At 44.3% G+C, this 16,707-nt stretch overlaps 1 protein-coding gene across 1 annotated transcript in view; it reads right to left on the bottom strand.

The window, feature by feature from the left end:
* Window positions 1-2,230: 2,230 nt before the first annotated feature.
* The window catches only part of LOC115467066 (cytochrome P450 2K6-like), a 114,538-nt gene continuing 100,061 nt past the window's right edge, over window positions 2,231-16,707 (bottom strand). Inside the window, exons 6-9 of the mRNA XM_030198745.1 lie at window positions 11,081-11,222; window positions 9,491-9,675; window positions 7,843-7,984; window positions 2,231-2,493 (exon numbers count right to left, since the gene is read on the bottom strand). Coding sequence (XP_030054605.1) covers window positions 2,312-2,493; window positions 7,843-7,984; window positions 9,491-9,675; window positions 11,081-11,222 — 651 coding nt within the window. The 3' untranslated portion in view covers window positions 2,231-2,311. The remainder of the gene's footprint in view (window positions 2,494-7,842; window positions 7,985-9,490; window positions 9,676-11,080; window positions 11,223-16,707) is intronic.

The raw sequence follows: 16,707 nt of genomic DNA, 5'->3' as shown, positions 1-16,707 counted from the left end.
GTGAATTATTCTGAGATAAAGCAGAATAGAAATGCAAAATTAAATTAAAATTAAATGGGGCAATATTATTGTTATACATTCTGCTTCTGTATTGCATTGCATTCTTTGGATACTGTGTATGTAATTTATACAATTTGTATTTCTATAGAGTCATTTTTAAAAAATACATTTATTTGAAGTCTCGGGCTGATTATTGAGAATTTAAAATTAAAAAAAAATATATATATATATATATATATATATCAAACCTATAAATGGCAAGTGACCGACTCACCTGCAAATGCGCAGTAGAGACTTCCCTCTCTGTCCTGCCCCCGCGTCAAGACGGGGGGAGGGGGGCGGGACAGAGAGGGAAAATGCGCGGAAGGGGAGGGAGGGAACCGCTGACGTCGCTACCGCTCCCCCCCCAAGGTAGCCGCTACCGCCCCCCCCCCGGAATCGCCACCCCCCCCCTTCACCCGGCCCGGGCCCTCTCTTCGTTATTCAACTTACAGCAGCGCCGAAACAGCAGCAAGCAGCTCAGCTTCAGCTCCCGTCGGCCTTCCTTCCCTGCCTGTGCCCTGCCCTCGCCGACGTGACGTCACACGAGGGCGAGGCACAGGCAGTGAAGGAAGGCCAACGGGAGCTGCTGCTTGCTGCTGTTTTGGCGCTGCTGTAAGTTGAATAACGAAGAGAGGGCCCGGGCCGGGTGAAGGGGGGGCGGGGGCGACTCCGGGGTGGGGGGCGGTAGCGGCTACCTTGGGGGGGGAGGAGACATGGGAGGTCTCAGAAGGAGGGGGGGCCTTGGAGCTGGGAGGGCTGGACTGAAGGGGGCCTTCCAGCTGGCTGGGAAGAAGGCACGGGGGGGGGGGGGCAGGGAGCCTTGGAACTGGGAGGGAGGGCAGGGGGGCCCTTACAGTTGTGAAGGAATGGGGCCCCTTACAGTTGTGAGGGAGAGCAGGGGGCCTTGGAACTGGGAGGGATGTAGGGCGGGCAGAGGGCCTTGCAGCTGGGAAGGGGGGAGGACTGGAGCCTTGGAGCTGGGAGGGAGGGACAGAGGGGCCTTGGAGCTGGCAGGGAAGGAGGATGGCAGGGGGCCTTGCAGCTGCAACGGGAGGGGGGCCTTGGGAAAAAAAAACATTCCAATACGCGCCCGTTTTAACGGGCTTAACAGCTAGTATATATATATATGCCCAAAGGAGTGGAGGAGTGAGTTAGAGGCATATGCTGAAACGGAGGACGTTTACAGCAGAACCTGAATCGGCGGAACCACTCCTAAACACCTATGAGAAATCAACTTGGAGTTTTTGGCTCCCGTGGAGGTTACATTGAATACCATCTGGAAGGCGCTTTGGGACCTAATGGTGGCAGTAAATAATTTTGTTTCAGATATAATTTTATTAGAGAGTTACATGTACAATTCAACTGAACCCTTTGAGAGTAAAAAATTGATATAACAAATGATTCTACATGAGCAAGAAGTGGTTATGATAATAGATCAGAAATTTTGAATAATAAAATGAATATTATTATAGATGATTAATATCGAGATTATTGTTTTTCCCACAGTTCCGGGTATGACTCCTAAAGTTTTCCTCAGAAATATTTCCTCAAATTATTACTTTAAAAGGAGTGAAGCCTGTGAAAACTGGGATTACTTTAATCAGTGGGATTTGAACTAGAGACTTAAGTATATATATTGTTAAATAACTTCTGGTTTTTAAAAGAGAAAGAATGTAATCAGATGTATTATTTCTGAGTAAATATTGGACAATAAGTATGTTTTCAATTAAATGATTTGACTATACACCGTATTGGCCTTGAAGAAGCCAACCAGATGATCAATGTGGAATAATAAATTAGACAAGTAATATCTGGGGATAATCAGGTTAATACCACAGGGTTTTTTTTTCTGTTTACTGTTTAATTGATCTCCTTATCTTGTTTCACTCTCCCTATTTAGTGGTCTAAGGAAGAGAATAGAATTACGTGACTGAAATAATTCCTACATATTACTTTCTCTGTATTTCCAGCAAGTTGTTTTATCGCTTGTAAAAATGTAAATGGTTATAAATAAAAAAAATTTTAAAAATAAAAATAAAATAAACATGGACAAAAATCAAAATTTTACATTACAGCTGCTCTTTAACTCATAAATTTAGTACTTCTGTGAATACTACTTACAAGGGGACCGTCTTGTTTATTTTCTACAAACAGGCCCTATGTGCAAAAAATAAACATAACCCAAAGCAATGGCAGATATAGTTTTATTGCAAGTGGGCTCCCTTCTGTGAAAAAATTCACAATTTAGTAAATTGGTTTCTATATTTGTTCATGAACGTTGCAAAGCACAGATCAGGTGAGGCTTCGGAGAGATTATTATCCCAGTTCCAGGCGTAAGATTCACTTGGGTTACACCAGGAGGAAGGCGGATGGTGAACTTCTGCAGAAGACTGGTAAAGAAAAGGAAAAGCTCCATTTTGGCAAGAGTCTCACCCATACAGACTCTCCGACCTGGAACAAAAGGCAAAACTGATTTCAGATGTTAAAAAAAACAACAACAACTGGGCTTTATGATGTGCATTGTAGCGAAAAATAAAATATATAAGAAGGAGTAAAATCTTAAATCATTAATACAGAAAGCACTAAAGAGCACTGAACTCACTAAGGGGTCCTTTCACCAAGCTGTGTTAGGCACTTACGCATGCCTAACACAGCAAAAATAACTAACATTAGGTGCACTAAAGTGTTCCATATCATTTTTGTCATGTGTGTGTGTGCTAAGCGCGGGTATTTATTTTAGAGGGCGTGTCAGGGGAAGACATGGGTGTGGATACGTTAACCAGCTAGCACACAGCAGGAGCGTAGCTAGGTGGGGCCACGGGGGCATGGGTCCCCACAGATTTAGCCCTGGCCCCCCTGTTTTCACCCCCCGCCACCGACCCTCTCCCACCACATACGATCCCCCTCCCACCACCGCCAGCGTCAGTTGATGGGGGGGTCCCCAACCCCCGCCAGCCAAAGTCCTCTTTAGCGCTGGTGTCCGGCGCGTTGCTGATCTGGATTCTGTTTCTGTGAGTCCTGACGTCCTGCACATAGGAACGTGCAGGACGTCAGGACTCACAGAAACAGAATCTAGATCAGCGAATGCGCCGGACTCTGAGACTGGCGCTGAAGGGGACTTTGGCTGGCAGGGGTTGGGGACCCCCGCCAGCAAAAGTACCTGGCGGTGGCGGGGGAGGGTTGGTGGCGACAGGGGGGACTAAAATGTGCCACCTTACCTCGGGCTCTGGACCCCCCTCCCGCCAAAGTCTGGCTATGCCCCTGGCACACAGGTGGTGGTAAGTGCTTGCTCAGTAATTTTTTTTAATGGCCACAAGCTGATGCTAACTTTAGCACACTGTCATATATTAAGGAAATAGAAAAAAATCTCATTTTGACTGCCATGCTATAAATGGGCTTAGCGTGTGGAAAAGGCCCATGTAAGGGTACACTAAACTAATTTTTTTTAACACAGCTTAGTAAAAGGGCTCCTAAGGCTTTTCTACAGTTCTATCTATAGGATAAAAACTTTAATTGCATACTGTAAGTGTTTGACTTCTCTTTACATGTTCATGGGGATTTCTGACACATTACTGTTTAGATCCATTACTTTTTATTTATTGTGGAATTTACAGTAGCAAACATTTATGAATCTTATTAAATTATTATATATATATTAACATATGCTAAATAATTATTCTGATAGACTATGTACTTGCATTTTTCAAGTGTCATTGTGAGATACTGCCATGGTTTAAAATCAATACTTGATTACGTGAAACTACCCAAGAGTATTCTAGTCATAGTGCCTGCAAGCTTCATTTTTAGATCTAGTCCCTAGTGGAATTTAGGGCATAGTACGAGAGGTAACGGTGTTGGATTCACTATGAAACACTCATGGGCGTAGTTTGGGAGGGGCGAGGTAGGCATTGCATCCCCAAATGCAGGGCCGGCGCAACGCTGCTGGCAGCTCCCCCTCTGTCCCACCTCAGCTCTCCATTCCTTCTCCCACCCACGCATTTAACCCTTTTATTTTTAGTGTCCCGCCTTCTGCGGTGATGTATTTCCTGTTTCCGCGAGGGCAGGACACTGTGTGAGGGAAAGGAGAAGCTGGAGGCCAGCCCGCAGTGCTTTCTTCTTCACTGCCGTTGCTGCCACTGAAAATAAAAGGGTTAAATGTGCCGGGGGGGGGGGGGGGCAGGAAGGAATGAAGAGAAGGGCTGTCGTGGAGCTGAGGGAGGGCAGGGAGAATCGCTGGACATCGATGGGAGGGGAGGGCAGGGGGAGAGAAGAGATCACTGGAGATGGAGAGGAGGGGAAGGCAGGGAGAGAGAGATTGCTGGACAGGAGAGGAGGGGAGGGCAGGGGAGACAAGAGAATTGCTGGACATGGATGGATGGAGGGGGCAGGGGAGAGATTAAATTTGCTGGATATGAGTGGATGGAGGAGAGGGCAGGGGAGAAAGGAGAGTTGCTGGACATGGATGGAGGGGAGGGCAGGGGAGACAGGCAAATTGCTGGACATGGATGGATGAATAGGGGCAGGGGAGAGAGGAAATTTGCTGGATATGGATGGATGGATGGATGGAGGAGAGGGCAGGGGAAAATGGAGAGTTGCTGGACATGGATTGATGGAGGGGAGGGCAGGGGAGAGGAGAATTGCTGGACATGTATGGATGAATGAGGGCAGGGGAGAGAGGAATTTTGCTGGATATGGGTGGATGGAGGAGAGGGCAGGGGAGAGAGGAGAATTACTGGGCATGGATGGATGAATAGAGGGGGCAGGGGAAAGGAAATTTGCTGGATATGGGTGGATGGAGGAGAGGGCAGGGGAGAATGGAGAGTTGCTGGACATGGATGGATGGATGGAGGGAAGTCAGGAAGGAGATGCACATGGATGGAGGGGAGGGAAGAGAGGAGAAATGTTGGACAAGGATGGAGGGAAGGAAAGAAAGGAAGGAAGGACACATGGATGGAGGGGAAGGGAGAGAGGAGAAATGCTGGACATGGATGGAGGGGAGGGAAGACAGAAGAAGTACATGCACATGGATGGAGAGGGGAGTGAGGAGAAATGCTGAATATGGATGGAGGGGAAACTGCTGAATTTAAGGGCTGGTTTGGGACACTTTGAGGGCAGATACTGAAACTTGAGGAAGGATAGGGACAAGGTTACAGATGGTAGACAGGACGCATAAGGACATAGGAGGATGGTGGACATGTTGAGTGAAAAAATATCAAATGGAAAGAAGACACTGCATAAAACAGAAGACTCTGGGACCAAAGAGAATAGAAAATTAAATGATCAGACAACAAAGGTAGAAAAAAAGTATTTTATTCAGAATTTATTAATTGGAATATGTCAGCTTCTGGAAATGTGCGTCTGTGATATTTTGCATGTAAGTTTCAATTTTTCTAGTATTGCTGCATGCCGAGTCTAACTTCTTGAGGTAACTTTCCAGTTCAGTATTTTGCCTTTATATTTTTTTATTTCTAGTTCCTTGTGTCATATCTGTTGCCATGTGTTTTTCATGTGTGATCAAGGTGCAGTATTTGCAGCCCTTTTTGTTTTGGTTTTTTTTTGTTTTTCATTAGGTAGCGTACTGGGTTTTTAGAGCACGGTGTAATTAGAGTGCTGCTTTCCACGCATGAGGTTGTAGCTCGTCCTGTCCTTGGAATTAGTGCTGTTATGGTTTGGTAAGGTTATGAGTTTGTTTTTGCACAAGTTTGTGTATAGTGCTTTCCAGTGGAGAGATTGTGTGTTGGCCTTACTGAGGTGGCACCAAAACATCAGAAAGGGTTTTAGAGCCTAAATCATGACACACTACCTCTTGAAGGATCTACATATATAGCTTATGCATTTCTAAGGTCTACGCTGGCATGGTATGGGAAAGGGGGTGAGGAAATACTACTGGAGAGGAAGAGAGAGTGCTGGGTAAGGAGGAAAGAAGGAAGGAAGGAAGGAAGGAAGGAAGGAAGGAAGGGAGAAAGAGCTGGCTTTTTTGGGAATAACCGTAATGTATATCTATGAGATATCTCATACATATTCATTATGGTTATTCCCAAAAAAGCCAGCTCTCTCTCTCTCTTCCTTCCTTCTTCCATATTAGCATATTCATTTGCACAAATATATCTATATATATGCAAATGAATATGCTAATATGCCCCGCCCCATCCTTTGCCCCCCCCAAATGAAACAGTCAAACTACACTCATGGAAACAGTGATCATAACATGATCAAGTTTGACCTAATAACTGGAGTGAAGCCACAAAGGAAATCTACTGTAGCAGCAGCATTTAATTTCCGAAAGGACAACTAAATAACCACATATATAGAGAAAAGAAAGGAAAAAAAACCTCTATAACCTCCTAAAGAAAGACATGACAAAAACATCAAGGAGGAACATACTACATGGCAAACTAACATATCACAAAAGAACACAGGGGTGCGCTAAAAAATGGCTTGTGGTAGTGTAGGCGTGGGTTTTGGGTGTGTGCAGAATCATTTTTCAGCGTACCTGTAAAAAAGGCCTTTTTAAAATTTTTGCTGAAAATGGACGTGCGGCAAAATGAAAATTGCTGCACGTCCATTTTGGGTCTGAGACTTTACTGCCAGCCATTGACCTAGCAGTAAAGTCTCACATGCTAACTGGGCGGTAATGACCTGTGCAATTCAAATGCCACTTGGCGCGCGTAGCTGATGTGTGCCAGAAAATAAAAAAATATTTTTTGGACATGTGCAGTGGACACATGCCAAAAATGAAATTACCACATGGGCCACACAGTAGCCAGGCTGTAACTTGGAATTGGCATGCACTGAGCACACGTAGACGCTTACGCGGTTTAGTAAAAGGGCCCCCACATTTTTTTAAATTCAATTAGTGAGAAAAGATACAATGGCATCAGATGCTCATAAGATAAAGCTATGAGATCTCTTATAGCTCCAGCTATTTCAGATCAAAGCTCTACGGTTTGTCATCAATCACTTGCCAAGGTATCTGAATTACATTAATTCTATACTTTATTACAAATGTTACAAAAAACAAATAAATGAAACTGAAAATGAAGCAATTATTTATCTTAATTGTGCAGTATGTATTCCATACTAGCAACTTAATAAAATAAAACACCCACTGAGGTGGAGGTAAGGGCTCCTGTGGTAACCCGGCAGTAACTGGGCAGCGCACAGTGATGCCCAATTACTGCCGGGTTAGTGCCAATCTAGAGAAAAAAGTTTCCCAGAGCGCTGGAAATGGTGCGCGCTCCAGCCAGAACTACCTCCGGCAGCTGCGTTGAGCCAGCGGTAGTTCCATTTTAATGTGCAGTAAGCCCGCATTGGGCTTACCGCCGCTTTGTAAAAGATCCCCATAGGTAGGTTCCATATTTAGACCGGCCGTTTTGCTAACCTACATGTGTACATGCTGCTGATTAATTTTTATTTTGGAAGGAGAAATAAGCAACAGGGAATTAAGGGGTGAACTCTCTTAATCCCTTCTGTAAAGGACTGACTAACACAATCACTTAAAAAAAAAACATGCGTGCAAAGGAGCAGCTGTAAATCCCAATGTTGAAATACTGGAACATAAATGTGATTCCCTTTTTGAAATGAGGAATGCATATGAAGATTTGGGTTCTGCGCAAGCCCCACCCAAACCATAGACCCTTCCAATATGCACACAGTGCAGATTTACATGTGTAGATACCAGTTTTTTAAACCTGGTTTATACATGAATGTGATATACACATGTAAATGCTGGTTTTTACACATACAAATTGCAAATAGGGCTTCTAAAGTTAGGATCATTATCCTGAAAATACAAATTACCTGTTGAAAAAGGAATGAATGCATCTTTTTTTACAAACTTTCCACCTGAGTCCAGAAAATGCTGAGGATTGAACTCTTCTGGATTCTCAAAATGTCTCTTGTCTCTCAGCACAGATGTCAATAATGGAAAGATAATGGTTCCCTAAATGTCAAAAAGAAAAAAATTAAATATAAGGAAAAGTACTAAATCATAATTGTATGTGTTGCTAAGTGACAGCTCACACTGAGGAGAAAAATCTGATTATTATTGTGGGCAGGAAAAGTTTCCCATGTCATTTATAGGATTTTTTGTTTCATCGGGTTTAACTTTTTTTTTTTCATTTTGGTGTGGGAGGAGGAATGTTAACTATAGTGCGAATTATTGGTCAATACTGCTTTCTATTACTCAAATAGTATGCACTGTGGTGCTATCATGGACCTATTCAGAAATATTGCACACTATATATGACACAAGGAAAAACAGTTTATGTTATTTTTAACTGCAGTTTGGAGTTAAAAACAACACAAAAAGTCCTCTAGTAGGATCTGGGAAATATGCTATGGGGTAGGGAGTTTTAGGAGTCAATTTTCAAAGTAATTTAACCAGCCAGAAATTGCTCTTGGCTGGTTAAGTCACTTGTTTGGGGCAGTGGCATTCCAAGGGGCGCTGACACCCGGGGTGGATCGCCGATGTGCCCCCCCGGTGCAGCGCCCCCCCATGCAGCGTGACCCCCCCGGCGAAGGGACACCCCCCCACCCCGGCAAAAGAACTCCCTCCGGGTGCACGCCGCTGGGGGGGGGGGGGGGGTGCCACGTGCCGGTCAGCGTCGTTGGTTTCCATGCTCCCTCTGCCCCAGAAGGAACAGGTTATTTCCTGTTCCGGGGCAGAGGGAGCATGGAAACCAACGACGCTGACCGGCGTGCGGCACCCCCCCAGCGGCGTGCACCCGGGGCAGACTGCCCCCACTGTCCCCCCCTTGGTACGCCACTGGTTTGGGGTTATCCACCAATATTCTGTTGCATTAAACTGATTAGCACTGCTGAATGTCACCACAGACTGCTAAACTCAAAGCCGACTATTTTGTGGATGGTTTGGGGGTGGAGTTGGCACTTATGCGTTAACAGCCAATATTCAGCACTTAATCACCTAGGTTTAGTGATTAAATTAGACCATATAAAATTCAGTCCTATCTGTATGTAGTATCTCTTATGTGGTTAAATGCTGAATATTGCACTTAACAAAATAATACACAGCCGTTTGCATAAACCTGGATTTTCAATGCCAGTGCCCAAACATAGCCTGGCATTAAATATCCAGGGATAACGCTGATGGCAGTTAAAAAAAATGCTTACTGCTGCCAGCTGAAAATCAACCCCTTAATTTTTAATGGATCAGGGGTGTCCAGTATCTTTCTTCAAGTGCTCTGGCCCTTTTCTTGTGCTCCCTAAGAGCATGGGGCAATTCAATTTTGGGGGGATATATTGGAAGCCTGAATATAGTCCTCATTCAGTCTGCCTAAAAGTATATGTGGGTTTCATAATGAGGAGAAGCAGCCCTAAAGGATGTTTTGGTTGAGATTATAAAATAGCATGTGTATATTGAATCTTCAGATCCTAATCAATTGCACCTTAAAGTAATAACTACATTAAAAAGAAATAGACAAATTACTTTGGGGAGAAAATATCCTTTGAAGTTGATATCTCTGGTAGTCTCATGGGGTAAATTCATTGGCACAATATCAGCAAACCTTTGAACTTCATGTATAACTGCATCGGTATATGGCATATATTTCCGGTGCTCAGCTCGAGGCTGGGAAGATCCTATGACTCTTTTTATCTCTTCTTGGACTTTTTCTAGTAATTCATAAAGAAGGAAATATGTGTAAAGAAAAAAACGCTATAAGAACATAAGAATAGCCATAGTGGGTCATCCCAATGGTCCATGTAGCTCAGTATCCAGTTTCCAACAGTGGCCAATTGAGGTCACATACCTAGTAGAATCCTAAATAGTTGCAAGATTCCATGCTACCAATCCCTCATGTCTGTCTCAATAGCTGACTATGGACTCTTCCTCCAAGCCCAACCTTTTTTAAACCCAGGTATGCTAACTGCTGTAACCACATGTATTGTTTTATCTGAAAATGTAATGTATGAACTACATTTTTCTCCTCTAAATTAAAAGAAAATTAATACATCTGAGGAGAAATCAATTACCTCCAGATTCTCTATAGGTCACCTAAAGTTGGTGCACAAGTTTAGGTGCAGATCACATAAACTAATTAGCTAATTAGGCAATAACAATCAATTATTGATATAAACAATCACTTAATTGGCAGTAATTAGAGGATACATGCAGATCTGCTTACGCCCTATTCTATAACATGCAAACCTAAATCTCATAATGTGGAACTCCATAGGGAGAGGAGCATGGGCAGGTCAGGGGCATTTCCCAGAAATTAGGTGCAGTGTTATAGAATACCTGCATTTGCATGCCTAACTGCCATCAGTTGGGTGCAAGCATTTACGCCAGCCTTTGGCAGGCATAAATGCTTGTGCCCAAAGACAGGCATGACCTGCATGCTAAATTGATGTTCTGTAAAGATGTTTTGCACAGAGTGCACTTTACAGAATATTAGCTTAGCACAGATCACCCCTGCACCTAACTTTGGGCACCGTTTAGTGAATTCACCCTTAATGGCTATCTTTACTCAATGCGTAGTTAAACTCTGGAATTTGCTGCTGGGAAAGATAGTTAAGGCGGTTAACTTAGCGGACTTCAAAAAAGGGTTGGACGGCTTCCTGGAGGAAAAAGCCATAGAATGTTATTGAATGGACGAGGGAATACAGTATTTCTAGGATGAGCAGGACAAATTGCTTGTTCTTTTGGCCGCTGTCGGTGACAGAGTGCTGGGCTCGATGGACCCTTGGTCTGTCCCAGCATAGCGATGCTTATGTACTTAGTTTAAACACCAATGTTGAGTTTTCCTTGAAGTACCTCCAAGGTACATTTTTGAAACCAGACATAATATCATTTTGAGGGATACATGCCATATATTGTTTTACTACTAATTTCCATGAATGTCCTACAATGCATTAAAGGCTGGCTTTACTAAAGTGTGGTACTGTGTTTGTTAATGCTTTTAATATGCATTATTAGTAAATTTATCTCATTGCACAGAGTGGTAAATAATAGACTTTAATAAGCGTTAGTGTAGTTAATGCAGTAGTGTGCATTAGTAAATTTATCTCAATGTCTTACCTTGAATCTCTGGATATTTCATCATTAACAGAAGACCCCAACGAAGAGTAGTGGATATAGTACTTATTCCAGCAACAACAAAGTTTCGTACAACAGCCACTAAATTTTCTTCATTAAAATATGTATTAGGATTATCCTTTTCCTATAAATGTGAAGAGCAATATTTAAGTTGTTTAAAGGAATAATTTTAAGAATAACTATTAAACACTTTAATCTCACAGAATGTTAAGACAATCATTCATTCTGTTTCATATGGGGAATATTTCTCCCCTGGAAATTCGTCTCCTTTTGTCAAACCGTGAACACAATACAAGACATTCCAAATATCTCCATTTAGAAGTTTATCTGGTCATTATTGAATGTGGTGTCAAATTTTGAAAAAAAAAAAGAAATTGGAATGACCTTAAAAAATATTTAGATATTGAATAGAGCTGTGCTCTGCATTATAGGGCTCAGCTGCTCCTGTTGCCACTACACATAAAATTTATCCCTGGAAATATGTAACCCCTAATCTGACATACTAAAACTGGTGAAATCCTTTTAAGAACTCAAACTTTTTTGCAATAGCTTGTGGAATTCACTTGCGCTCCTGGTCATTAAGAAGCCACATATGAGGCACTCAGTCTCAGGGCTAAAATAGGCCTAAGAAATTCTAAGGAGGGGGTATTAACCATAAGTACATAAGTACATAAGTACATAAGTAGTGCCATACTGGGAAAGACCAAAGGTCCATCTAGCCCAGCATCCTGTCACCGACAGTGGCCAATCCAGGTCAAGGGCACCTGGCACGCTCCCCAAACGTAAAAACATTCCAGACAAGTTATACCTAAAAATGCGGAATTTTTCCAAGTCCATTTAATAGCGGTCTATGGACTTGTCCTTTAGGAATCTATCTAACCCCTTTTTAAACTCCGTCAAGCTAACCGCCCGTACCACGTTCTCCAGCAACGAATTCCAGAGTCTAATTACACGTTGGGTGAAGAAAAATTTTCTCCGATTCGTTTTAAATTTACCACACTGTAGCTTCAACTCATGCCCTCTAGTCCTAGTATTTTTGGATAGCGTGAACAGTCGCTTCACATCCACCCGATCCATTCCACTCATTATTTTATACACTTCTATCATATCTCCCCTCAGCCGTCTCTTCTCCAAGCTGAAAAGCCCTAGCCTTCTCAGCCTCTCTTCATAGGAAAGTCGTCCCATCCCCACTATCATTTTCGTCGCCCTTCGCTGTACCTTTTCCAATTCTACTATATCTTTTTTGAGATACGGAGACCAGTACTGAACACAATACTCCAGGTGCGGTCGCACCATGGAGCGATACAACGGCATTATAACATCCGCACACCTGGACTCCATACCCTTCCTAATAACACCCAACATTCTATTCGCTTTCCTAGCCGCAGCAGCACACTGAGCAGAAGGTTTCAGCGTATCATCGACGACGACACCCAGATCCCTTTCTTGATCCGTAACTCCTAACGCGGAACCTTGCAAGACGTAGCTATAATTCGGGTTCCTCTTACCCACATGCATCACTTTGCACTTGTCAACATTGAACTTCATCTGCCACTTGCACGCCCAATCTCCCAGTCTCGCAAGGTCCTCCTGTAATCGTTCACATTCCTCCTGCGACTTGACGACCCTGAATAATTTTGTGTCATCGGCGAATTTAATTACCTCACTAGTTATTCCCATCTCTAGGTCATTTATAAATACATTAAAAAGCAACGGACCCAGCACAGACCCCTGCGGGACCCCACTAACTACCCTCCTCCACTGAGAATATTGTCCACGCAATCCTACTCTCTGCTTCCTATCTTTCAACCAGTTCTTAATCCATAATAATACCCTACCTCCGATTCCATGACTCTGCAATTTCTTCAGGAGTCTTTCGTGCGGCACTTTGTCAAACGCCTTCTGAAAATCCAGATATACAATATCAACCGGCTCCCCATTGTCCACATGTTTGCTTACCCCCTCAAAAAAATGCATTAGATTGGTGAGGCAAGACTTCCCTTCACTAAATCCGTGCTGACTTTGTCTCATCAGTCCATGTTTTTGTATATGCTCTGCAATTTTATTCTTAATAATAGCCTCCACCATCTTGCCCGGCACCGACGTCAGACTCACCGGTCTATAATTTCCCGGATCTCCTCTGGAACCCTTCTTAAAAATCGGAGTAACATTGGCTACCCTCCAGTCTTCCGGTACTACACTCGATTTTAGGGACAGATTGCATATTTCTAACAGTAGCTCCGCAAGTTCATTTTTTAGTTCTATTAATACTCTGGGATGAATACCATCAGGTCCCGGTGATTTACTACTCTTCAGCTTGCTGAACTGACCCATTACATCCTCCAAGGTTACAGAGAATTCGTTTAGTTTCTCCGACTCCCCCGCTTCAAATATTCTTTCCGGCACCGGTGTCCCCCCCAAATCCTCCTCGGTGAAGACCGAAGCAAAGAATTCATTTAATTTCTCCGCTACGGCTTTGTCCTCCCTGATCGCCCCTTTAACACCATTTTCGTCCAGTGGCCCAACCGACTCTTTGGCCGGTTTCCTGCTTTTAATGTATCTAAAAAAATTTTTACTATGTATTTTTGCTTCCAACGCTAATTTCTTCTCAAAGTCCTTTTTTGCCCTCCTTATCTCCGCTTTGCATTTGGCTTGGCATTCCTTATGATCTATCCTGTTACTTTCAGTTGGTTCTCTTCTCCACTTTCTGAAGGATTGTTTTTTGGCTCTAATGACTTCCTTTATCTTACTGTTTAGCCACGCCGGCTGACGTTTAGTCTTTTTTCCCTTTTTTCTAATACGTGGAATATATTTGTCCTGAACCTCCAGGATGGTGTTTTTAAACAGCATCCACGCCTGACGCAAGTTTTTTACTCTGCGAGCTGCTCCTTTCAGTCTTTTTTTCACCATTTTTCTCATTTTGTCGTAATCACCTTTTCTATAGTTAAACGCTAGCGTACTTGATTTCCTAGTTTCACTTCCTTCAATGCCAATATCAAAACCGATCATATTATGATCACTGTTGTCAAGTGGCCCTCGTACCGTTACCCCCTGCACTAGATCATGAGCACCACTAAGGACTAAGTCTAGTATTTTTCCTTCTCTTGTCGGCTCCTGAACTAGCTGTTCCATGAAGCTGTCCTTGATTTCATCAAGAAATCTTATGTCCCTTGCGTGTACAGATGTTACATTAACCCAGTCTATATGCGGGTAATTGAAATCCCCCATTATTATTGTGTTGCCCAGTTTGTTTGCGTCCCTGATTTCCTTTAACCATATCATTTATCTGTATATAGCTCAACAAGTTTCTCTTTACTGCATTCTGGAATATGATATTCTATACCAACAAAAGATAGAAAAAGTAAGAAAGAACTTTGTAATCTGCATGACCTCTGCTTTTATTTATAAATTAACTTTTATAAGAACACTAGTAAAAAAGGCCCGTTTCTGACACAAATGAAACGGGCACTAGCAAGGTTTTCCTCGGAGTGTGTATGTTTGGGAGAGTGTATGTGAGAGTGACTGTGTGAGAGACAGAGTGAAAGTGTGAGTGTGTGTGTGTGAGAGAGAGAGTGAGTCTGGGTGTGAGTGTGTTTGTGAGAGAGTGTGTGTGTGAGAATGAGAGCGTGTGCAAGTGTGTATGTGAGACACAGTGTGAGAGAGAGTGTGTGTGTGTGTGTGTGTGCGAGAGAGAGAGTGTGTGTGAGACACAGATTCTCTGTGAGAGTGAGTGTATGAGACCAAGCGAGTGTGTGAGTGACTGTGTGGCACATAGAGAGTGAATGTGATACAGTGTGAGACAGAGTGTGTGAGAGTGTGAGTCAGAAAGACATTGTATATGAGAGAGAGAGAGAGAGTGTGAGCCCTGCCCTCCCAATCCATGCCCATCTGTCCCCTGCCCCCTCCATTCATCCTTTTCCAGCAATTCCCCTCTGTCCCTGAGCCCTGCCCTCCCAATCCATGCCCATCCATGCTCCTCTGTCACCTGCCCCCTCCATTCATCCCTATCCAGCAGTTTCCCCTCTCTCCCTGAGCCCTGCCCTGCAATCCATATCCATCCATGCCCATCTGTCCCCTCCATTCATCCCTATCCAGCAATTCCCCTCTCTCCCTGAGCCCTGCCCTCCCAATCCATGCCCATCCATGCTCCTCTGTCACCTGCCCCTCCATTCATCCCTATCCAGCAATTTCCCTCTCTCCCTGAGCCCTGCCCTCCCAATCCATGCCCATCCATGCTCCTCTGTCACCTGCCCCTCCATTCATCCCTATCCAGCAATTTCCCTCTCTCCCTGAGCCCTGCCCTGCAATCCATATCCATCCATGCCCATCTGTCCCCTCCATTCATCCCTATCCAGCAATTCCCCTCTCTCCCTGAGCCCTGCCCTCCCAATCCATGCCCATCCATGCTCCTCTGTCCCCTGCCCCCTCCATTCATCCCTTTCCAGCAATTCCCCTCTCTCCCTGAGCCCTGCTCTCCCAATCCATGCCCATCCATGCTCCTCTGTCCCCTGCCCCCTCCATTCATCCCTATCCAGCAATTCCCCTCTCTCCCTGAGCCCTGCCCTCCCAATCCATGCCCATCCATGCTCCTCTGTCCCCTGCCCCCTCCATTCATCCCTTTCCAGCAATTCCCCTCTCTCCCTGAGCCCTGCTCTCCCAATCCATGCCCATACATGCTCCTCTGTCCCCTCCATTCATCCTTTTCCAGCAATTCCCCTCTCTCCCTTCCATGACCCCCCCTCGCATCCATGCTCCTCTCTCTGCCATGTCCCAGCCTGGCCCGCCCTCTTCTCCCCCCCCTTCGCATCCATGCCCCCCCTTCGCATCCATGCTGTCGTTTCTCCCCTGCCCTCCCGCTCCCATTGTTCAACTTTACTGCCCACCCTCTTCTCTCCCCCCAACATCCTTTTTTTTTTTTCTTTTTAAATTTACCTCCATGGCGGTTTCTGCAGCGCAGCGTCAGGGAAGGAGGCGGCGCTCCCGACGTCTAGCCTTCCCTTCGCTGTGTTCCGCCTTCTTCTGACGTCATCCTTGACTTCAGAAGAAGGCGGAACACAGCGAAGGGAAGGCTAGAGACGTCGGGAGCGCCGCCTCCTTCCCTGACGCTGCGCTGCTGGAACCGCCACCACGGAGGTAAATGTAATATAATAAAATGCACCGTGCGTGGGTGCGATCCGTTTGTTTGTTTTTTTTTTCCGCCCTCGACGTCATGACGTTTGACGCGAGGGCGGGGCAGAGACGGCTGGCTGGCTTCACACCATGAATCCACGAACCCTACAGCCAGGGAGTGTTTGAGTGACTTCAGAACGTTGTCTTCAGAACATTCACGGTGCGTTTTATTATATTAGATAAGAACTTAAGAATATAAGCGTTGCCATACTGAGACAGACTGAAGGTCCACCAAGCCCAGTATCCTGTTTCCAACAGTGACCAATCCAGGTCACAAGTAAATGGCAAGATCCCAAAACAGTAAAACAAATTTTATGCTGCTTATCCTAGAAATCAGCAGTTGATTTTCCCAAGTCTATCTTAACAATGGCTTATGGACTTTTGTTTTAGGAAATTATTCAAACCTTGTTTAACCTTGCTAAGCTAACTGCTCTTGCAAT

This window comes from Microcaecilia unicolor, chromosome 3 (assembly GCF_901765095.1).
Source record: "Microcaecilia unicolor chromosome 3, aMicUni1.1, whole genome shotgun sequence".
Taxonomy (NCBI): domain Eukaryota; kingdom Metazoa; phylum Chordata; class Amphibia; order Gymnophiona; family Siphonopidae; genus Microcaecilia; species Microcaecilia unicolor.
This window is presented reverse-complemented; position numbering and strand designations above follow the sequence as displayed.